This window comes from Gopherus flavomarginatus, chromosome 6 (assembly GCF_025201925.1).
Source record: "Gopherus flavomarginatus isolate rGopFla2 chromosome 6, rGopFla2.mat.asm, whole genome shotgun sequence".
Lineage (NCBI taxonomy): Eukaryota > Metazoa > Chordata > Testudines > Testudinidae > Gopherus > Gopherus flavomarginatus.
In genome coordinates this window covers 140,258,584-140,281,283 of record NC_066622.1, presented here as the reverse complement: position 1 = coordinate 140,281,283, position 22,700 = coordinate 140,258,584, and the positions used below count along the sequence as shown (strand labels likewise).

General features: G+C 55.1%; 2 protein-coding genes across 6 annotated transcripts in view; one reads left to right on the top strand and one right to left on the bottom strand.

Annotated features, from left to right (window-relative positions):
• Positions 1-20,363, top strand: part of DNMBP (dynamin binding protein) — a 78,282-nt gene extending 57,919 nt beyond the window's left edge. For all 3 annotated transcript variants that reach the window (XM_050958761.1, XM_050958762.1, XM_050958763.1), the window contains 13 exons: positions 6,562-6,749; positions 8,133-8,232; positions 10,199-10,346; positions 10,930-10,947; positions 11,649-11,848; positions 12,138-12,268; positions 12,701-12,805; positions 13,273-13,401; positions 16,696-17,028; positions 17,560-17,742; positions 17,825-18,023; positions 18,245-18,711; positions 19,196-20,363. In XM_050958761.1, the coding sequence (XP_050814718.1) occupies positions 6,562-6,749; positions 8,133-8,232; positions 10,199-10,346; positions 10,930-10,947; positions 11,649-11,848; positions 12,138-12,268; positions 12,701-12,805; positions 13,273-13,401; positions 16,696-17,028; positions 17,560-17,742; positions 17,825-18,023; positions 18,245-18,711; positions 19,196-19,381 (2,387 nt within the window). In that variant the 3' untranslated portion in view covers positions 19,382-20,363. The remainder of the gene's footprint in view (positions 1-6,561; positions 6,750-8,132; positions 8,233-10,198; positions 10,347-10,929; positions 10,948-11,648; positions 11,849-12,137; positions 12,269-12,700; positions 12,806-13,272; positions 13,402-16,695; positions 17,029-17,559; positions 17,743-17,824; positions 18,024-18,244; positions 18,712-19,195) is intronic.
• ABCC2 (ATP binding cassette subfamily C member 2) overlaps positions 1-22,700 on the bottom strand; it is a 529,482-nt gene that overhangs the window by 451,606 nt on the left and 55,176 nt on the right. For 2 of the 3 annotated variants that reach the window (XM_050958758.1, XM_050958760.1), the window contains one exon: positions 21,248-22,470. The exons of the other annotated variant lie outside the window; for it this stretch is intronic. In XM_050958758.1, the coding sequence (XP_050814715.1) occupies positions 22,341-22,470 (130 nt within the window). In that variant the 3' untranslated portion in view covers positions 21,248-22,340. Of the gene's footprint in view, positions 1-21,247; positions 22,471-22,700 lie in introns of those variants that run through there. 3 annotated transcript variants of the gene reach the window in all.

The window sequence follows — 22,700 nt, the reverse complement described above, 5'->3', positions numbered from 1 at the left end:
ATTGCTAAAAATGTGTGCCTGATTTCAGGCTCATTCCTGGGGCCCTAAGGCCGCTGGCTGAAACTCAGTCTGGGAAAATGGAGAGAGTGCTTCTAGGAGACAGAAAACTTATGGAGTATCCTGCTTGTTTGCTTCCAGCCCTCTGCAATGAAGTCTGCCGCAATCAGGTTCACTACCTGAGGTCTCATCTGGGAGCTAGGCCCAGCCAGATACCAGTTTTGGTCAGAAGTGGCTTCTTGACTCCTAGCCTGCATGAGTAATGAACTTTATTTGGGGCACCCTGAAACCACTCATGAGGTGCAGCTATTGCCACATGACTGCTTAAGGGCCTTTGCCCATCAGAGTTAGTGACACTGGCTCTTCCTCAATTGCACTGACTGTGCTCCACGGCACTGAACAGCATAGGGCTAGCCTATCGCTCTGTCTTTCTGCAACCTCTGAACTCAGCAGAGCTGGGTCTGCTCACCCTCTCTAGGTGAAGTGGCTGAGAGGCCGGAATCCTCCTTCGCTGGTCGAGGACGCTCTCCTCCTTCCTATAGCTGGGCATTGTGTAAGGGAGAATCCAGACTCTTCTCTTCCCATTTCCTGTTTGTTGAGGGGCAGCTTTTGGTTCTGTAAAGTTTTTCGGCTCCTGCTTTTTCTTCAGTTCAGGAGGTGCCCTTCTATGCTGAGGTGTTTAGTTACCATTTGGTGAGCTGTCCTTTGGCTGAGCTGTCGCAGGCCATGTCTATGCTACAGCTTATGCTGGCAGAACTTATATTGCTCAGGGGTGTGAGTACCCTCTGCCCACCCAAGCAACGTAAGGGCTGGTCTATGCTAATGCTGTAAGTCAGTCTAAGTTAAGCTAATTCAGTTATGTAACTGAAGTTGACGTAACCTAGGTCTACTTACAGCGGTGTCTACACCATGCTATGTCAGTGGGAGACGCTCTCTGTTGACATAGCTGTACAGACATCTATGGAAGATGCTCTCCCATCAACATAGCGTGTCTTCACCAGACCCACTAAATCAACACTGCTGCATCCAGTAGTGTGGACATGGCCTAAGTTACATTGACCTAAACGCTGGCATGGACAGTGCTGTGTTGGCAGAGTTCTCACCAATATAGCTACTGCTGCTCACGGGGGCTGGAGTAGTTAAGCCGGCGGGAGAGCTGTCACCCATCGGCTTAGAGTGACTACACTCGAGAGCCTACAGTGTCACAGCTGCATCAGTGCAACCGTGCTGCGGTAAGTTCTCGAGTGTAGTAACATGGCTTAAAGCAGAAATACAGGCAAATTCTGTGTGTCATCCCAATAGCATTTCTTCCCTTATCTGGGGCATCAGTTCCATGGGAGAACACAGCTCATCAGAGGGCTGGGCAGGGACCTGAAGAATTCTTTTAGGCTATAACAGCAATTACCCTGAATGACTGTCACATTGTTGCTTTATTCGTGTGTGACCCCTCTGCACATTCCTGAGCAACACACCTGTTCCTCCTGGATCCTAGAACAACACCTGTTGTTGGATCCTGGGAAGAGGGGCGGGTTGCGGGACACAACTGTGGAGCAGCTTCAATGGGATCTATATATATGTATGTTAGTGAAAAGGGGGGAGCACGGAGCAGCAGTTACTGAGTCGTTGTGGAGCTTCTGTTCAGCCCCAAGGGAGCTTTGCAGAAGGGGAATATGTTCCCTAAACAGCCTAATGCCAGCTCTCTTTAGTACCTGGTTGCACAGTTTAGTTAAGAGTTGTAAATTCTGCCCCAGGAAAGCTGAACTCCTGGTTTGAAATCTCATGCTGGCTTCTGAACCAGCCCAATCCAGAGTCAGATTCTGTGTTCAGGGATTCCAGAGGCAGTGGAGAAACTGCAGCCAGGACAGATTCCAGACAAGGACTCAGGTTCTAAGGGCTTTGAGCAGGGAGCTGCATTCTGGATGCCTCAGGACTAGGATTTCCCCTCTGTGCAGAGTCCTGGTGCTGAAGAGAGTCTCTGGGCATTGTGCTCTCAGCGTTGCTGTGGCTCTGAGGCATGGACGTAAGCTGGGGACATCTCAGCGGCACCCCCAGGAATGCAAGTCCTGGAGGCATCTATTCCTGAGCGACAGGGCGTGGCCAGACATTGGCCTCAAGTGGAGATGGTGTGAGCTCCAGCTCTGCAAGGTGCTGGCAAGATGCTGTGTGGGATGAACCTGGGCTGCTTAATGACTCATTGGGAAAGGAGGCATAACCCCCCCCTCCCCCCGAGCTGGCTGCTCCAGCTTTCCCCCCCAAAATTAGCCACCGTGGTTAGCACTGATTTACCCCCACTGATGTGACCACAATGCAAACAGGGCTGCAGGCAGTTGCCAGCATTTTTGCCACCATATAATCAAACCCTGCCAGAGCACAGCTTGAGTCAAGGGGGAGCTGGTCCTGCCTTGGCAGTGGTGGGAAAGTTGGGGAAGGAAGATGAGCAGAGATAAAGCCTTTGATACCATCCAGAATGAACTTATTGCAGGGTGCAGGCCTGCTTACAAGGGGTTGTCAAGGTGTCCAGTCACCTGTGCAGAGATCCATCACAATGGCATGAGTGCATTGGAAGAGTTTTGTCATCATAGTTTTCTATTGGAAAATTTTTCATGAAATCATATTGATTTCTCTGAAACTTCTTGCTAAATGAAAATTCTGAGTTATGACTAGTTCTAGCACAGAATCACCTTGTGTTGCAGTGTGGGGCTTGGCATGGGCAGTGCATGGCTCCAGCATTTGGGGAGGCTGGAACGAGCACCAGAAGCTCCTCTGGCACCTGGACCTTGGCTCTGCTCTGAGGCCCACTCCTGCTTGGCATCTTCCCCCTGAGGCCCTGCCCATGCTCCGCCCCAAACCCTGCTCCCACTCGATCCCTTCCCAACTTGGCCTCCCTGCCAGCCGCTTGCCATTGCTCCTCTTCTCCACGGTGGGGTGAAGGAGAGGAGCGACTCGGCAGGTGGTAGAGGTCTTCAGGGGAAGGGGTGGAACAGAGATGGGAAGGGGTAAAGCGAGGGCGGGGCCACGGGGAAGAGTGCGGGTGGGACCTTGGGGCAGAGCACAGGTGGGGCAACAGTACAGACATCTGTGCTCTCAAAGGCAGCGGGTCGGCAGCTGTTTGGGGAGGCTTAGCGTTCCCTGGCCTTTAATACCTGCCACCCATAGGGCCTGGCTTGTTAGAAGGGCTGTAAGCAGCTACTGGTGAGGATCATTTCGCTGGTTTTGTTACATATTCAAGCACCTTCTTCCATTCCAAGTGCAAATCCTGCTCCATTCCTGCACTGGTTGTTATTTATAACTTATTTGTATTACCATAGTGCCTGGGAGCCCCAGGCATGACCCATTGTGCTAGGAGCTGTACAAACACAGAACAAAGCTGTCCCTGTCCCAAAGAGCTTACAGTCTAAGGGCTTGTCTACACTGGCACTTTACATCACTGCAACTTTCTCACGGGGGTGTGAAAAAACACCCCCCTTGAGCGCAGCAAGTTTCAGTGCTGTAAAGCGCCATTGTAGACAGTGCAGCAGTGCTAGGAGCCGCGCTCTCAGTGTTGGGAGCTACGCCCCTCGTGGCAGTGGGTTTTTTATCGCTTTGGGAGAGCTCTTTCCCAGTGCTCTGCCGCGACTACACAAGCCACATTAAAGTGCTGCCTTGCCAGTGTAGACTAGCCCTAAGCCTAAGAAAGCTGGATCCAGTCAGAAGAGGGAGTACAAGAAATGATTGGGGAAGAGGGGTTTCAGGAGGGGTGGCTCCAGGCCCCAGCACACCAAGCGCGTGCTTGGGTCAGCAAGCCACTGGGGGCACTCTGCCGGTTGCCGGGAGAATGGCAGGCAGGCTGCCTTCGGCGGCTTGCCTGCGGAGGGTCCGCTGGTCCGGTGGCTTTGGTGGACCTCCTGCTGGCGCGCCTGTGGGAGGTCCGCGGAAGCCGCGGGACCAGTGGACCCTCCGCAGCCTGCCTGCTGTGCTTGGGGTGGCAAAAATGCCTAGAGACACCTCTGGGTTTCAGCAGTGGGCAGAAGCTGGAGTGGAGAGGTTCTGGCATGGAATTGGAGGAGAGGAACTCCAGACTTTGTGCCTGTATGTCCCTGAATGTTACTGAGAGAAGCCATTGGAACTGGTGGGAGACTTTTTAGCTGAGCAGCAGCAATAAAACCCAGCTATGTGGAGTGGGAAACTGTCCGAAACGCCATTGCATGCAGAGCTTGGAAGTGGGAGAGAAACGGAGCCTACAGGAGGAAATGCCCCTGAATGAAGGAATCAGTCTGGGGCCCAGGGAAAGGATGAGGATGCAGGCTTTGTGGCTGCCTGTGTGTGCTATGCCTTTAAGTGCAGGAGGAGGGCAAGTGGTGTAGTTGAAAGTTTGTTGTGACCCCAGAATCTGCATGGATAAAATGTCTCAGTATTTGCCTGAGAATGAGGGGGCTGGACTGCTGGGGAGCATCAAGCAGGATAGAAAATCAGGAAGCAGGCAGCTGCCAAGGAAGGGCACAGACAGGGAGGCAGGAGCCCATCCACATGCTCGCCTGCAGACACTGTGCCACCTGTATGTGTGTATGTTCTGCTTGATCTACCTGGATGTGTCTGTCTAGCCACCTATCGTGCCTGCTGTGTCTGTCCATTCAATTCAGTGTGCTTGATTGGGGTGACACGCAATACATGCGCTGCCGGCATGTGTCAGAGACAGACCTTGTGGCTCTGTTAGCGGGTCTGGTCTGCCAGGATAAGGCTTCACACTCTGATTTTGAGCCCTGGCCATTCCTGCTCTGTAGTGCAATGCCATCTGTCCATCTCCATGTCTGTCCTGCTGTGCATGTGTATATGTCCTCCTGTCCTGCTCTGCCACTGTTTGTCTGTCCTCCTCTGTGAGAGTGTGTGTGTCTCCCCTGCTCTGTCCATTTGTGTGTCTGTCCTGCTGTGTGTGTGTCTGTCTGTCTGTCTCCCCTGCTCTGCTCATGTTTGTGCATTCCCTCTGATGCTTAGCAGAGGGAGACGCTGGGCAGGGATCCTGGACCCTGTCTGTGCACTCGGACCCCAAGGATGAGGGCAATGTGAGCAGCTGCATCTGCTCAGGCCCGATTCTTGTCATGGCCAGTCCAGCGAGCACAGACTGAACCTGGCCTCTCCTGTTATCTTTGGTGTGCCAGCAGGGGAACGTTTGGCATGTAGGATCAAGGAGGTTGGTTATGTGGACCATGTCACTTCCTTGGGAACTGATGCCAGAGCCTGCAGACCCCAAACAGGACATCATAAGCCATTTCTGGGTGTGGTGTGTGTGGTTCCCACTCTCTGGAAAGAGCAAAGGGGAAATGATGGAGACAAAATGCCATGCTCTGGGGAAGCTTGCCTGTCCATGGAGGGCTCTGGTACTCACTCCTAGTTGCCTGGGGCAGGAATTCCAGCTCCAGGCTTTGGCACCTGCCGGCTCCATTGTGGCTGCTGGAGTCATTCTCAGCTATTCAAATGGAAATGACCTGAGCTGGAGAATAGAAGCCCTGTTCCCCCAGGGAGGGGCAGGGCAGGGGAGAGGAGAGCCAGGGTTCCTGGCCAGGCCCTACACCCGAGCAGGTAGGTAGCTCAGCAGTGCTTCCTCTCGGATCCTGCTGCTGGGCACTGCCCCATCCTCATCCAAGAGGGAACAAGGAGAAAAGAGGCCCATCCTGGGTGTGGGAGGGGAAGCAGGTGGGCTGCCTAGTTCAGCAGGGATCAGTGGAGGGACAGGCTGCGGGGAGGGACACGACAGTCATCTCCACAGGGATCGTTCCCAGGGTCCCATTCTGCACAAGAAGGGACAACCCAAGTCCCTGCCTATTTTCTTCGTGTGTATAACAGAGGGGGGTTAATTTTCTGCTCCCCTTTGCCTGGAGCTTGTAGTTTTAACAGCCAGCGTTTCTTAGCTCATTAGCATTTACTGTCCATCCATTTTGGATCTGAACCGCACTCGTAGGGCCTGACCCTCCAGCAGGGCCTGTAAATGTCTCCAATCTCCCAATGCGGCCAGACTAGGTGATTGGCCACTGGTTTAGTTGTAAGTTTGAAAAGTGCAGCCCAAGCAGTACCCCCCGGGGGTTCAGGAACTAGGATATTGTGGGGCTGGGAGAGATCTGTGCAGCAAAGCATGCTCACCTGTTGTGTTTGCTGCCAGAGTCAGCAGGGAAGTGGTTCACAGCACTATATTCCAAGGTGGCCTTCAGCATTTCCCGTCCGCCTCAGGCTGAAGTGAATAGACTCTCCTGGTCTCCTGCAATACAAATTACCGTAATGTGGGAGCGGGAGCAGGAGCAGTCGGTGGGGTCAGACCTGGAGCCCTCAGGAGTCCTGGACTCGTGGCAGGACATGCCAGCGTGCCAGGGTCTGTCCTCGACAGGCTGGAGCTTGAGGGCAGGGCATTCCTGCTGCCCTCGTCATTCAGAGTGGTTCAGCTGCCCTGGGGCTTGGGGAGATTTCTGCACTTGGCAGGGTCCAGGCAATGCATGGGCCTTGTTCATATCACAGGCCCATGGAGGATGCAGGCATCAAAGGGAGCTTGGCCATCGGCTGTCAGTCTCTGGAGCTGACCTTGTCTGTTTCTTTCAGAAATGACCCTCCTTTCCTCACAGACTGTGTCCCTGGAGGCAACATCTGGCACAGTCGCCACCGAGAAGCAAAGGATGCTAGAGAAGAGGTCGAAGGTCATTGAGGAACTCCTTCAGACAGAACGGGATTATATCCGAGACCTCGAGATGTGTGTGGAGCAGATCATGGTGCCTCTGCAGCAGGCGCAGGTGGGGAGCCTATGGCAGGAGGTGGTGGGACAAGAACAGCCAGACAGGATCAGATCAGGGGTCCACTGAGTCCGGTTTCTGTCTCCATGGCTGGCTTGTTCAGTGCGGGGACCCCTAGTGGCAACTGTGGAATCTCCTGCTCAGGGTGGGACGTTTCACTCTAACTTGTGTCATTTAGTGTTCGGTTTAATTTTTGTTGTGGCTTATGTGACTTGAACCATCATCATTGCTCATAGAAATGTCCAATCCTCTTCTGAATCTTGCCAAACTCTTTACTCACTCTTGTGGCAGTGAGTTCCACAGATTGATTGTCAGTGGGGTAACAACTTTTCTCCTTTGATCTGCTTTATCTGTGGTGGCATGAGAGACGGTCAGGGTTAGTGGAGCCGGACTACAGCCTGTAGGAGGATGCGGGTGTGAGGGGGAGGTTGCTGTGGGGGGATGGGTGTTGCTGTGGGGGGATGGGTGCGAGGTTGCGATTACTGGTGCAGGGATCGGGGTACAAGACAGGTTGCTGTAGGCGGATGAGGGTGTGAGGTGCAGATTGCTGTGGGGGATGGGGGTCTATGGATGCGGTTGCTGGTGGGGAGATACGGAATGCGAGGCACAGGCTGCAGTGGGCAGATGTGGGGTGTGAGGTGGAGGTTGCTGTGGGGTATACAGGGTACGATGCAGAGGTTGCTGTTGGTGGGGGGTGGTGCGAAGTGGAGGTTGCTGTAAGGGGATGGGGGTGCGAGGCAGAGGTTGCTGTAGGGGGATGGGATGCGAGGCGCAGGTTGCTATGAGGGGTGCGAGGCACAGGTTGCTGTGGGGGGATGGGGGGTGTGAGGTGGAGGTTGCTGTGGGGTATACGAGGTGCGAGGCAGAGGTTGCTGTGGTGGGGCGGGGGGGCAAGGCACACTGCTGTGGGAGAATGGAGGTGGAGGTTGCTGTGGGGGGATGGGAGTGCAAGGCGGATGTTGCTGTAGGGGAGGATGGGGTGCGAGGCAGAGGTTGCTGTGCGGGGGATAGGGGTGCGAGGTGCAGATTGCTGTGTGAGGGATGGGGGTGCGAGTCAGAGGTTGCTGTGGGGGGATGGGGAATGTGGGCACAGGCTGCTGTGGGGGGATGGGGAGTGCGAGGCAGAGGTTTACTGTGGGAGGGATGAGGGGTGCATGGCAGAGGTTGCTGTGGGAGATGAGGGTCCATGTGTGAGGTTGCTGGTGGGGAGATAGGGAATGTGAGGCGCAGGCTGCTGTGGGGGGATGGGAACTGGGAGGCAGAGGTTGCTGGTGGAGGGCATGGAGTACTGTGGTGGGGTTGTGTGGGGCATGGGTGACGTCGCTGCGGGGCCTGGCCTTGAGTATTTCTCCCACCTGGATGCTTCTCTTCCCATCTTTGCAGGTGCAGAGTGTGGACTTTGAGGGGCTCTTTGGAAATATTCAGATGGTGATTAGCTTCTCCAAGCAGCTGCTGGACACCCTGGAGGCTGGGGATGCTGTTGGTATGGAGTCTGTTATTGCTTCTCCCAAGCCAGGCGGGCCCTTAGGGGTGGGGGTGAGGGTGGGGTGGGGGAGCTGTTTCAGTGAGAAGGTGCGGGCTCAGCTCATCTGCTGCCTCCCAGCCTTTTGCCAGGCCAGCCTTGAGCCCTGCTGCTTCTTCTCCAGGGCTTTGTCCCATGCTCAGTGACTCCAGTAAGGAGGCTTCCCCTGGGAGATCTCCATGCCTTCTGGGTCTGTGCGCTGGGACATTCAGATCCCTCCAACCCCCGGAGGCTCACTGCATCCTGGGTCTCGCGCCAGGGAATTTCCAGTACCTCAGGCTGTTCCCACTCTATTCTCTTCCTCTCTCTTGCAACCCTCCCCCTCTCTGTGGCTGGGCTCACTCTGCCCCAGTGCTCTCCTCCACTCATGCCAAAGGTGCAGCTCCCCAGACTCTGTCTTGCTCCCCTCCATGGGCTCAGCTGGCCAGGGATCCTGCCATTGGGGGTCTCTGGTTTTTCTCTAGGTTTTTCTTGACTAAGATAAAAAAATATTTTGAGGCATTAGTGAGCATATTCCAACTCGTTTGAAATCCCCTTGGCAGCAGCTCCCCCAACACCACTTGCTAACGGGCAACTTGCCTCATGAGAGCTCCCACAGGGATGCCTCCTACGCCTTCCCCCTCCTTTCTGTCCTAGTCGTGGCAAACCCTCAGGGCTGCCCAGTTTCTCCCCACTCCCCGTCCCACCATGCATGGTGGGCACCTCAGGGGCATGATTCCCTCCTGGGCTTTGTGCATCTTGTGTGGTTGACTGCGCTGGAGCATGCCTCAGAGTTATTCTCTGCCCCAGAGGTCGCTTCTCTGCTCCTAGTGACCCTTTGCTCCTGCTGTCCATCTGCCAGAGCTGGGCTCTCTGTTCTCTCCTTTGAACTCTCAGGAGCTCAGCTCTTCTCTGTTTGCTGGGTCCCACCTGTGACAAACAAGTTGCCCTGGGGTTGGAGAGAGGGGCGGGATGGCGGAGGTGGGAATATGAGGGTCCTGTGGAGCCTAGAGCAGTTGGGAGGAGGAAGAGCCCAGTGAGGTGCTGACATCTGCTGGGGACTCAGCTGGTAAATGCCAGAGGGATTGGGGAACCTCCAGAGGGATAGAAGTACTGTCAGTTGGTAGTGCAGTCAGCACAGTGGCTATGCGTCCATTAATGTGTATGCAAAGACAGTCTGAACTACCCTGGGCTCCTTGGCTTTCTGAATATGCCAGACCCACTGAGGAGAGATCCAGGAGTCAGAGCTATGATCTCATCGTGCTATTGACCTCTATCTCCACTGTGCCATGAGCCAGCCTCGATCCCTGCTGTTTTGTCCGTGCTGACTCCCTGGCCTCCCCGTGTGTGTGAAAACGCAGTCCATATCCATAAAGCCAGTCCCTTATCCTCTTTGGGTCCATCCTTTGCACTCACCTGTGCTGTGATACCCTCAGAGCACAGCCAGGGATAATAGCCAGGCAGGTGGGGAGCTGAGACTGCTGCCCACTATGCAAAGTGAACTGGTCTCACTGTTAACATTGTCTTCCTGCCCACCCCATGTGTCTGCTTCTGCCTCTGTTGTGTCTTGTTGTAACTCAGGTTGTGGGCTCCGGGGCAGGGACTGTCTTTTTGTTCCTGGCACAAGGAGCCACAGTTGTAGTGGGGCCATCGAGCACTGCCCTAATACATGTAATAAGTAATGAGTTGGCAGGGGGTGCTCAGTGCTGGCAGCTGCACAAGGATGGCAGCGTGTGGAAAAGCAGGAGGATGTATAGGTGCATGAAGAATAATTAGAAAGTAAGCTGGGTGCTCTAATATTGCCATCCTCTGAAGCAACGTGTCTGCAGGGGGAGTGGACAGCTCTGGGCATCTCGCCAGGACAGAAACAGAGATTGTAAATGCACCAGGGCTGAGCAGAGCTCAGGGTGGGCAGGAGCCACTGTGCAGCCTTGGTCATTCTCCACAGGGCCAGCATTCTTGGCGCACCAGGCAGGGCTGGAAGAGGTGTACAGAGTGTATTGCCAGAACCATGATGAGGCTATTGCACTGCTGGAGACCTACGAGAAAGACGAGAGGATTCAGAAACACCTACTGGACTCCCTGGAGAGCCTCAGGTGATTGTCTTCCCCACTCCGCATCCTGGCAAGGAGTCTGGGCCGCCTCCTTCCCCGCTCTGCCCCTCATCCTGAGCATGCTGAGACAGGAGCCTGCCTTCCTGCCCCTTTTGCAGACTCTCTCTATACCCCTACCAGAATGCACGGGACTGTCTTGGTGTCCAGGTCCCTTTGGTCTCTGAGGCCTTAGCAGAAGAGAAGAGACAACAGTAGAAAAGGGCCCCTGGCCTGAATGCCTCATCTCCCCTTCCCACCCCAGGCAGGATACCTGCAGGGCCCCTCCTGAGTTACAGAGAACAGCACATCTCTGGGGTGAGGATTCCTGAGCCTTCGGTCCTGCCTAGTCAGTGGCTTGACGGCACTGGCTTCCTTGCCTGGCTGACGTTCTCAGCTGCCTGGCTCAAGGTCACAAAAGGCTAATCCCCCTGAAGCCAGCAGCTTCAGCCTCTGGGCTCTGGGACAGAGCAAGCAGCTGCTTCTCAGTGTCACTGCAGGGCAGAGGTGCTGGCTGCTGGAGCCCGCACCTGATTGTCCCATTAACTAGCTTCCTTTCTTTGCTTTTTCACCCTCTGCGTCCCTGCAGGAGCCTGTACAGTGAGTGGTAAGTGCCTCCTTCCCATTACTCACTGCATGCCTGTCAGTCTGGTTCAGCCCTGCCACCCATCCCCACAACTAATATCCTCCTTCCCTAGGCTGTGTGCATGCCTGCGGAAGCATAAGTGCTGCATGGAGCCTGTGAATGCAGAAGCCTGGGGCTGGGTTTGGTGGGTCTGTGGTGTGGCTGGGCTGGGCAGAGGAGGGAAGAGTAAAGGGTGTCTGTGCAGGAGTGTGGCAGAGCAATGCAGAGGTCATGTCCAGTGTAGACAGTTCATATAGAATCGGTCAGTACAGAATTTAGGTTAGGGTCTGGGCTCTGGGGCACACAGCCAGGATAGTGGGATGGAGGGTGCGAGGCTGATGGGTTGGTGAGATTGTGGGATCAGGATTGATGGCAGGCAGGATTGTGCGAAAAGGAAGGGATTGGTGCTACACTAGGCCCGGGCAGTTTGAGGCTGATGTGGATTGCATGGTGTGAGTTTGCGGCAGGTTTGAGATGGGCGGACGCCATGGTTTTTAGGAGCATGTGAGTCTGGGGGTTGGAGTTGGGAAGCTTTGAGGACGTACGGGTGCAGTGAGTTACTGAGATTCAGTAGCTTTGGGGGGATACGTGCAATGGGTTGGGGTGGGTTTGGGGGCAGGGTAGGCACTGTTCTGTGGAGCTGGATTGAAGTTTGATGCATCTCGTTCCTCCTGACTGCCAAGGGGTTGCACAAACTACATCAACCTGGGCTCCTTCCTCATCAAGCCTGTGCAGAGGGTGATGCGATACCCACTGCTGCTGATGGAGCTGCTGAGCGCCACACCTGAGTCGCACCCTGATAAGGCACCGCTCGCCGCTGCAGTCCTTGCAGTCAAAGAGATCAACGTCAACATCAACGAGTACAAACGTCGCAAAGACCTGGGTGAGCCAGCCTGGCAGAGCTGGGATGAGGAGGCACCCCCAGCGCAGCGGGGCACAGGAACAGGGAGGCAGCAGGGGAGATGCAGCAGCTGGGCTGGGAAGGCAGCTATGGAGAGTATGTGACAGCTGGGTGTGGGGGACATGGTGGAGATGGGACGGCAGTGGTGAAGTGGTGGGTGGGGGGATGGGGATGCAGTGGCTGGAGGGGATATGCAGCACCAGGGATAGGTGAAGAGGTTGCAGGGCAGTTGCTGGTGTGGAGCTTTGACTCCTGCTCCTCCCTCTGCCAGTGCTGAAGTACCGAAAAGGGGATGAGGACAGCCTCATGGAGAAAATCTCCAAGCTCAACTTCCACTCCATCATCAAGAAATCCAACCGTGTCAGCAGCCACCTCAAGCACCTCACAGGCTTCGCCCCCCAGGTAATCCACCCGTGCAGCTGGAGCCCCCTTCAGGCAGAGGGAGCAGAAGGGGGCTTGGTACCCCTCTGGCCTTCCCCTTCTAATTATGCTCATCACACGGCTCTGCCTGGTGATCCAGTGCTCAGCACAGATGGGTGGGGGGAGTGGTCAGTGCTCCGGGCCTCTGTTCACCCCAGGGTAATGTTTAGCTAGAAGTTCTGCCTCAGTCTCCGGAGCCCGGTACAGACATGGCCAGGGATCAGTGCCTCTGGCCTCTCTCCCCTCTGGGTAAGTGTATGTTGGGGTGTCAGTGTCCCTCAGTCTCTCTTCCCTTGGAGGGAGGCATTGCCCGTGGCCTGTCTCTGCTTTGGGAGCAAAGGGCCATCTGCAGTTCCCATTGGGCAGGACACTGTGGTGCTGTATTTGACCCCTTTGAGCCACTCTCTATCACAGCTGAAGGACGAGGCCTTTGAGGAGATGGAGAAGAATTTCCGGTTGCAGGAGCGGCTGATCAAATCCTTCATCCGAGACCTTTCCCTCTACCTGCAGCATGTCCGGGTGAGTCTGTGCTCGACTGGGGCTGCCCTCACTAATCAGCCTGGTGGGGTCAGTGATTCCCTTCTCCTAGAGGAGGGTTCAAACTCTGGCACATCCACGGGTGGCTCTAGGCATTTTGCCACCCCAAGCACGGCAGGCAGGCTGCCTTTGGCTGCAGGCCTGCAAAGGATCTGCTGGTCGAAGCCGCGGGACCAGCGGGCCCTCTGCAGGCAAGCCTCCAAAGGCAGCCTGCCTGCCGCCCTCGCAGCGACCGGCAGAGCGCCCCCAGTGGCTTGCCGCCCCAAGCACATGCTTGGCGTGCTGGTGCCTGGAGCCGCCACTGGGCACGTTCCATTCTCTGAGGTGAGAGTGGGAGGGGAGGGAAGGGACCCTGTTCTCTGAGTCATTGGCTGTGTGGGAGGGGTTCTGCACAGCCCTCAGCAGCGGGTGATCATTGCACTGACTGCTGTTTGTGTCCCTCACCCCAGGAGTCGGCCTGTGTGAAGGTGCTGGCAGCTGTGAGCATGTGGGACTTGGGTATGCAGCAGGGCAGTGGGGATCTGGAGCAGTTCCAGAAAGTGCATCAGCTCATCAGCGACCAGCTCTTCTCCAGCTTTGTAAGTGAGCCGCCTCCTCCCCTGCTCTGTGCTGACCTGCTGTCTCTGCATGGCGGGTGCAGCAGGGCCCTCAGAATGAGTGTGGGCGGGTAACACAGCCCCATTACGAGTTCCGGATTACGTGCTTGGTCTAACTATGAATGTTTGTGTGCATTTACACTCCAGGTAATGCCAGCGGGGCGGGTTGGACTGTGTGGTTTTGAGCTGGGGAAGGCTGTGAAGCTTGGTGTTAGGCTTGGGTTTTATTGGCTATTCACTGACAAAACACGTAATTGATGTAGAGTTATGGTAAGGGAGGCGGATTTAGGGTGAAACATGGGGTGTTAGCTAGAGGGGAGGGTTTAGGGTGAAATACAGCAGAAGAGTGTGAGGGGATGAAATTGGACGACACAAGGTTGATGTGGATGTTGATTTATGAAACGGGGGGTTAGCAGTGGCCAGATTAGGGCGAGGCAGAATGATGGCTAGCAGGGAAAATTGAGGGTTAGTGTCAAAGGGGTCACTAGGAATGAATTGGGATGATACTTGGGGTGACTGTGGGGCTCAGGGATACTACATAGCGTGACTCACAGAAAAGTTTAGGGTGAAATGAGTGATGTGATGAGAGGCAAAGATTAGTGAGAGAAAGCACGGGTAAGTGGGGGATGATTGAGGGATTCGTGGAGTGGTCAGTGAGTGTGATATGGGGTGGTGACTAGAACAGATGATTTACTAATAAAATGGGGGTTACTAGAGGGAAGATTTAGGGTGAGTCATGGGGTGGCCACAGGAGATGTAGAGTGAAACGAGGATTGACTAGAAGGGAGGACTTAGGTTGAGGCACAGTGTTGGAGACTAGGAAGGAAAGTTTCATGTCAGATATGGAGGCAATGAGGTCTGGTGATAATGGAGACTAACGAGGGGTTTTAATTAACTTTGTGCTCTGCCCCTTGGAGCTGGCAGTAGTCACTGGGAATTATCTGCATGTACTGCTGCTGTGTTCAGTGTGTTAGGTGTAATTGCATTGAGTGGTAGTCGGATTAGTGGGAGCAGTTTGGAAGAGCTGTGATTGTGATAGGAGGTGATCTGAGGGGCTGTACTCTCCTTGGGGGGTGAGCCCCTTTCCCTGACCCCCATGTATCTGATCATAGGGAAAAGTGTACCTTGAGAGACCCAGTCAGCCTCACTTCAGTGTTGCTCTGTGTAGGCTGTGTCAGTGGCTGGGCATAGGGGTCTTGCCGTGTGTGTGCTCTGCGTTTAATGAAGGGTAAGGGAACATATTGTGTTAGATGGCATTGTACATATAAGGGCTTGCGGGTTGTGAAAGGTGTTGAGGAGGTTGTAAAGTTTAGAGATGTGGTATTCTATCTACGGAGTAGGTTAAATATTTGAATGTATGGCAGGGGTAGGTAGCTCTTGTTCAGTACCGCGCAAACGTAGAGTGAAAGTATGTGTCACAGGCGTATTGAGGCTTTGCTCAAAGAGGGCAGAGTTAAGGTTATGTGGGCACGTATGTTAACGCTGTTTTTCCTGGTTTCCAGACGTTTGAGTTTTATCCATTCCTCTAGTATCTTTGGAGCACTGGTTCTCAACCTGTCATCCATGGACTATGTCTAAGGGGTCCATGAAAGATTTTGACTGAAAACTGACTGAATAGAATTCAGCTGTAGATACAGACAATAGATTTCCAAAGGGATCTGCACCTCCATTCAAAATTTTTTAGTGGTCCACAGATGAGAAAAGGTTGAGAACCACTGTTCCGGAGGACATTAAACAGCGGCTACTAAAGTCAGACGTTTTGAAATCAGGAGGTCCACACAACTTGCATCCATTGCATCTGGATGGTTAATGTTGATTTTCATTAAGTCTTGGAACACTGTGGAAGTTAAAGAAGACTGGAAGTAAGGTACTGTTGTGCCAATATTTAAAAAGGGCAGCCAGCGTGACCTGGGTAGTTATGGGCCTGTCAGCCTAACATTGTTCCCGGGCAAGATAATGGAGCAGCTGGTACTATGCATCTGACGAAGTGGGTATCCACCCACGAAAGCTCATGCTCCAATACATCTGTTAGTCTATAAGGTGCCACGGGACTCGTTGTTGCTTTTTACAATTCCAGACTAACACAGCTACCCCTCTGATACTTGATAGAAGAGAGTGGTTGGGAAAGAGGGTGACATGGGGGTTGACTAGCGAGAAAGGGTGAAACACTGCAGGGGGATGCATTAGACTGACACTGGGCTGAGGAGGAGAAACAAGTTGGGGTGATGGGGAGGAATTGAGGTAAGACGGAGATGCAGAATGTGGTATTGTAAGGGTCGAGTTAGGATGAAGTACCATGGTGCGTGATTAGGGTGAGACAGAAGTGATTCGGGGAGGTGGGTTAGGCTGAGATGCAGTGGGGGCGATTTGGATGGTTTTGTCTGAGAGTTGGGAGGTAACTGAGATGGAAGCTTCAGCATGAAGCACAGTGGAGTTGATGGGAAGTGATTTAGGGTGAGACACTGAGGTGGCTGGGAGAGAGGGGTTAACGTGAGGTGCACGAGCAGGAAATGTGGGAATAGTGTAGGGCAGAGGTTCTCAAACTTCTGCAACCCAAGGACCCCTATTTTGATTTAAAAACTTTTGTGGACTCCCGTCCCCTGCTCAGCCCCAGGTCCTTCCCCTGCTCCACTCCGCCCCTCCTCTTCCCCTCCTCTTTCCGCCCCCTCCCTCGAACGCACCCTGTCCCTGGTCCTCCCTCTCCCTCCCAGCACCTCCTACACACCAGGGAACTGCGAGGCCCATGGACCCCAGTTTGAGAAATGCTGGTGTAGGAATACGGTGGGACAGAGGAGAGAGAGGGCAGAGATGGCATTGTGCTGCATACCAAGCTGCCACCAGTGCAGGAATGGACACTGCTGACAAATGGGTACATGGATTCGGACCCTGGGCACAGCATGTGGTCCTGCCCTGTGTGGTTTATCCCTGTCCACAGACCTGCCACTTTGGAAACACTCATATAGCTTGCCAGGTTGCATTGGCTGGAACTGACAAAGAGGGAAGATTCAGGCTGATCAATGGGGATTGAGGTAAGGGGTGACTAGGAGGTATCTGATGAAGCTGAGTGAAGAGAATGTAAATTGAATCTCAGTCCACGTTTAGTGCCAGTGAGAAGACTCTGGCTGTCAAAGCAGGACAGCTAGGACTCCCCGTCACTTGGGACACGTGCAGCTAGCTAGATAAATCCCTGAATAACCAGCTGCCCTAGCTGAGAGAGGCTGAACCAGGAAAGAGGGGGATGCCCTGTCACCTGCCTCTTGTTTCACTGTCTTCCAGAAAGAGAGGACGGAGCGGCTGGTGATCTCCCCTCTCAACCAGCTTCTAAGCATGTTCATGGGGCCGCACAAGCTGGTGCAGAAACGCTTTGACAAGCTCCTGGACTTCCACAACTGCACAGAGCGGGCGGAGAAGCTGAAGGACAAACGGACACTCGAGGAGCTGCAGTCAGCTCGCAACAATTATGAGGCATTGAATGCCCAGCTACTAGACGAGCTGCCCAAGTTCCAGTGCTGTGCCAAGGAGCTGTTTGCCAGCTGCTTGCGGGGCTATGCCAGGGCTCACTGTGACTTTGTGCACCTGGCACTGCGGGAGCTGAGGCCACTGCTGTCGGTGAGTTCCCAGAACCCAGCCAGGTCCCATTCAGCAACAGGGGCAGGGGATGGAGCAGGGAGGATGTGATTGCAGATACTTCTAGCTCACTGCAGACATGCCTCTTTGGAGGTTTTCTCTCATGTGTTGAGGGAGTTTCTGCTTCCTGAGGTTTGTCCCCCTTGTGTGCGGAGCTGTGGCTGTCGTGTCAGACTCTGGCCTCCCCTCGAGGCTGCGCCTGTAGGCTCCCCCTGCTCCAGGGGACTGGATACTCTTGGTGGCAGGGGCTGCTGTGAAAAGTGCTGGATCAGCAGGCCTGGGGGCTCACCCTCTGTCCTCACAGCAGGGACTGCAGGGGATGTGACATGATAGGCTCGCCCCTTCCCTGCCAGAGGGGTGTTCCAGGGCTGGCTCAGTCCTTGCCCTGGACACTGGTGCAGGTTCTAGACCAGCATCTGGCTCATCTTCCGCTGAGCTCCCCTTTGGCTGCTGGGTCTCTGGGTTAGCAGAACTCTGCTGATGGCCGCGTCCTACCCTCTGCTCCTGTTCCAGCTGCTGCGAGTGGCTGGCAGGGAGGGGAACCTCATCTCCATCTTCCAAGAGGAGCACAGCCAAGTTCTCCAGCAGCTCCAGGCCTTTACCTTCTTCCCGGAGTCCCACACGGCTGCCAAGAGACCCTTTGACAGGAGGAGCGTGGAGCGCCAGTCTGCCAGGCGGCAGCCACTCCTGGGCCCAGTGAGTCCCTTCTGCCTTGTTTCAGGGGCTTGGTCTGGGGAGCCCAAGGGGGCCTTCTCATGAGTGTCTTGTTCCCCTCCAGCCCAGCTACATGCTTCAGTCGGATGAACTCCGAGCTGCCCTCCTGGCCAGGTATCCCCCAGAGAAACTCTTCCAGGCAGAGCGCAATTTCAATGCAGCCCAGGACCTGGATGTCTCGCTGCTGGAGGGTGATCTTGTGGGCGTCCTCAAGAAGAAGGACCCCATGGGCAGCCAGAACCGCTGGCTCATTGACAATGGAGGTAGGTGGGGTTCTGTGCCTCCAGCAGCACATGGTCTTCCCTGATTCTGCCATCGGCCAGGATCCATGAACAACTAACTGTAACCCTCCGGGGACAGGCAGCCACTCTGGCCTGTCTCTTGTGGTCTCCTCTCTGGTTTATCATCCTCTCCCCTTTGACCCACTCTCCTCTCCATGGGAGCCTTTTCGTCTCTGACCCTGACTCCGCTCCCTTCTCCGCAGTAACCAAAGGCTTTGTGTACAGCTCCTTCCTGAAGCCCTATAACCCACGCCGCAGCCACTCAGACATCTCGGTGGGCAGCCACTCCTCCAATGAGTCCGAACACAGTAGCTCCTCACCGCACGGCAGCAACACCCTGACCTTCAACCCGAGTGGCATGACCGTGACCTTCACCCAGAAACCTTTGCAGGACTGTGCCTCTCCAGGGGATCCATACCACTCCCTGAGGTCCCGCTCCGAGACAGATGCTGCCTCCCAGCCCCAGGCTGGCTCTTCTGATAGAACGGTTCCCATGGAATCCAACCAGCAACCCAATATGACACCAGCTCACCGACGCTACGGTCGTCCTGAGCTGAACAGCAGCTCCAGCACCCGCAGTGGGCACCCTGGCAAAGCATACCTCAGGCCGGCACCTTCGCTGGAGGACAGAGACTCGGGGCTGGAGAGCAGCGAGTCTGAGGGCAACCAGGTAAGCCCCCCTGCTGTCCTTGCTCTATGGGGGAGGTGCTGCAAGTCACACCCTTCACTGGGCAGAGGCTAAACTCTCCCTTCACTAGGGAAGGGGTGCTGGTACGTGTGAGGCAGATCTGGTTGATCAGTCCAGGGGGTGCTCAACCCCCACTCCCCTAAGGCCCCGCCCCCACTTCACGCCTTCCTCGAACCCCCCACCCCTGTCCTGCCTTTTCCGTCCCCTGAGAATGCCCTAGCCCGGCTTCTCCCTCTCCTTTCCTGCACCTCCTGCCTGCCACTGAACAGCTGTTCTGAGGTTGTTCTTATGCCCTGATGACCCTGGGAGATAGTCCTTTCCCCTTGCTGTGCCTCAGTTTCCCTCTCAGAGTGTGTCAGAGTAATTCTCACACTACACAAAGAGCTACATGATAGTATTGATCCTGGCCTGTTGTTCCTCAGGCCCGGCCTGGCTCTGACCCACTTTCTCCCCCCTGTCCCTCTAGGTCTATTATGCTGTCTACACCTTTAAAGGCCGAAGTCCAAATGAGCTGAGTGTATCAGCCAATCAGAGACTCAGGATCTTACAGTTTGAAGATATCACGGGCAATCACGAGTGGTGGTTAGCTGAGGTGCATGGGAGGCAGGGCTACGTGCCGTCCAGTTACATCCGGAAGACAGAATATACATGAGTCTGTACCATCCCCACAGAGAGACCACGTTCTGGTGCCTTAATCCCAGCTGGACCATGTCAGAGACTTGTGGGGGAAGGGTCTGTGACCTGCTGGGCTGAGGCAACCTGTATTGCTCACTTCTGTGTGAAAAGCCAACCCTGTAGCCACTGGAAGGCATGCAGTATTGTCAGTGGTGCTGGACGGTCCAGGCCCTGCAGGGGCTCGACCCTGCCCAGGCTGCCGGCAGTTGGTGTGGTGACCGTGGCTTGGCCAGGGGCAGTGAGGTTACAGGGAAACCTGTGCAGCAGGAGTTAATGTTGCCTCCTGTCCTGTCTCTTCCTCCTAGTATGGCAAGTAGCTTCCCCTTCGATCTAGCTGCTAGGAGCTGGCTGGGCCTCACTGGACACAGAGCAAAGCCAAGTCCCTGAAGGAAGTGGCCTCCTCGCTCAGGCCAAAGCTCTGCTTCCTGCCTGTGTGCAGCATTTTCTTTCCTTCAGCGCTTCTGGTTTAATGCAGATTCCCTCTTTGGCCAAGTACCATTGAAAGCAAGCAGGGCTGTTGAGATCATGAGCCCCACGGCTCCTCAGCAGTGAGCAGGAGCATTGGGAGCAAGGGCCAGGCTCCCTCACCGGGCAGGGGTCAAGCTGGAGCTGGGAAGTTGGGGCTGGAGTGCAGAACCTGGTACCTGCTCAGGGTGAGATTCTGCCCTTCCCCCGCTCCATGTAGTGGACCCACTGTCACTGGTTATGAGCCGTTTGATTCCATAGCTGGGGAGACCCATCTCCCCAGAACCGCCTGCCTTCCTTGGGGGAGCTGCTGGTCTAGGGTATGTCCGTGCTGCAGCAGGCACTGGAATGCCCAGCACAGACAGGCTCACATGCTCAGCTGAAGCATGGGCAATGGCCAGGGCTAACTTCCCGCGTCCAAGCCCCCCCGGCCTGCTGGACTCTACCTTGGGCGGCTAGCCTGTGCTGCAGCAGCCACTCTGCTGCGTTTAGCGTGCCCAGCAGGCAGCAGCTGCCCACAGAGAGCCCTGCCTCCAGTCGTTCAGCTGAGCCAAAGGGAAGACAGCAGCCTCACCTCCCTGTTACTCGAGCCATTTCCCCTCCTCACCCTGGCCCACCCCTAGAACTTGGGGGGTCCGTCCCTTTGCTCTGACACATGTCCCAGTGCACCGAGGGGCTAGTGAGAATCAGCCATATCCTTTGGCAAGAGTGTAGGATAAAGGCATCAACATACCACACTGCCTGCTAGGCTCTGGCCGTGCGCCCCCGGAGTGAGGTAGCACTATTGGAGGGGGTGTATTTTGGGGCTGTTGTTCCTGACCCAAGGGACATCTCCCCATTCTGTGCTCTGACGGCAATGTGTGTGTGTCCCCTAATTAAAATGTCTCCCTTGGTGTTGCTCAGGCTTGTTTGCGTCAAGTGCCATGTTTCTGGTCAGGGACACGCAGCTGGCAACACTGTAAGCCTGTGCTCCTCCTGCTGCACCCGGGCTGCAGTGACAAACTGGAGCAGCAGCTGCCCTGCAGCTTGCTGAGAAACCAAGAGACTAACACACAGTTTGGGACCCGTGCCCAGAAGCTGCTGGAGTACAGCACTTTATATAGCAAGAATCCGGCAACTGGTGTGTAGCCAGATGGCCCAGCCCCTGTGCAGAGGCGATAGGGGGTGCGAGGACGACCCAGATAGCTGTTCCAGGCTATGGGCCCCAGCATCACACTGGAGCCAGGTTTCTGCTTCAGCTTGCAACGCACGATGGAGCCCTGCAGAGCAGCAAACTCTGTGCCTCCTGTGTCCTCTGCCCTTGCTGCTGGACTAGGCCCAGTTCTCAGCAACTCCCCCCTCGCCTCCCACACAATAAAATCACAAACAAGGGAAGTGTTTAAATACCCTTTATCGAGAGACAATTGCAACAACACACTGTGAGCACCAGCAGGGACCAGGGCAATGTCAAGTTGTTTGGCTGGGCTTGGAGCAAAGCCCAGAGACTGACACTGACTCCAAGTCTTGCAGTGGGGGGTGGGGACAGCCCAGGGCTGCAGTCATCTTACACGGAGGAGGAGCCAAATTTTGCCTGTGCATCCAGTCATTAGTATCAGGAAATTCTGTTCTATGTAGATTTTATACTGCCCTCATCAGTGAGGTGTCTGCATTAAAGCAGTGGGTCTAACGTGTCATGTGGGGTTTGCTTGTGCTCTCAACCTCTCCCAAGGGCATTCGTCTTTTTACATTGTCCTGACGCACCATTTCTGCAGGGGAAGGCTGCCTGGCACTTGGAGCAGAATGGGGGGAGCTCTGTGATGGGCCAGATGGTTCGAGCCCTGGACTGGCCACTGAGGCAGCTGTCTCGTGTCCAGCTTTGCCCTTGTGGTCAAGAGCTCCACTCTGCTAGAGGAGCAGTACTGTCAAACATGGTCTTCAAGCTGGAGCTTTAGTTAATCTTTCAGCTGTCCTGGGCCTATGCCACTGAGTGCCTTGAAAATAAGGACCAATCAATAAAGTGATTGTAAAAATACCCCCACATTCAGCCGAGCTATTCCCAGACTGCGTGTCAGGGCAAAGCCACCCTGGGTGTCGTTAGAGCTGCTGCCCACGTGCACATGGGATCTGGCCTGGGCACGTCTGCATTGAAGCTACCCCCATGTAGCGGGGTTTGGATTTGTCCCCTGGGTATGGCAGCAGCAGGCCCAGAGCTGCTGCCTGCTGTGAGGTAAGTCCTAGGCTTGTCTAGCCCAGCCGTGAAGCCCCCTCTTCAAGGGACTCAGAGCCCAGCGGCTTCACTCTCTCCTTTAGTCCCAGGTGAAGAAGAGTGAAGTCCTGGGCAGGTCCTGCTGCTTGGAGCTGCCAGGCGCACTGAGGCAATGGAAAACAGGTTCTGGCACTACAGTGTTTGTCTGTCCCAGTTTGCGGTGGGCCCTGCCCTAGGTTCTGCTCCAGTGTTGGGCAGGGTGCTCATCCTGTCAGCTCCAGCTCTCCTACAGCACCGTGGCTTGAGCACTCACGATACCAGCGTCCTTAGCCATTGTAGAGAAAAGGCCTTGCTGCTGGAGCAGCCGCTCTGGGCTGTCATACTCCACGATGCGCCCCGCCTGCAGCACCATCACCCTGCAAGCACAGAGAGGGGGAGGGACAGCTCAGTGGTTTGAGCACTGGCCTGCTAAACCCAGTGGTATGAGTTCAAGTCTTGAGGGGGCCATTTAGGGAACAGGGATAAAAATCTGGCTGGGGATTGGTCCTGCTTTGAGCAGGGGGTTGGACTAGATACCTCCTGAGGTCCCTTCCAACCCTGATCTTCTATGATTCTATGAGAACATTGGGCGCCACAGGACCAGCGC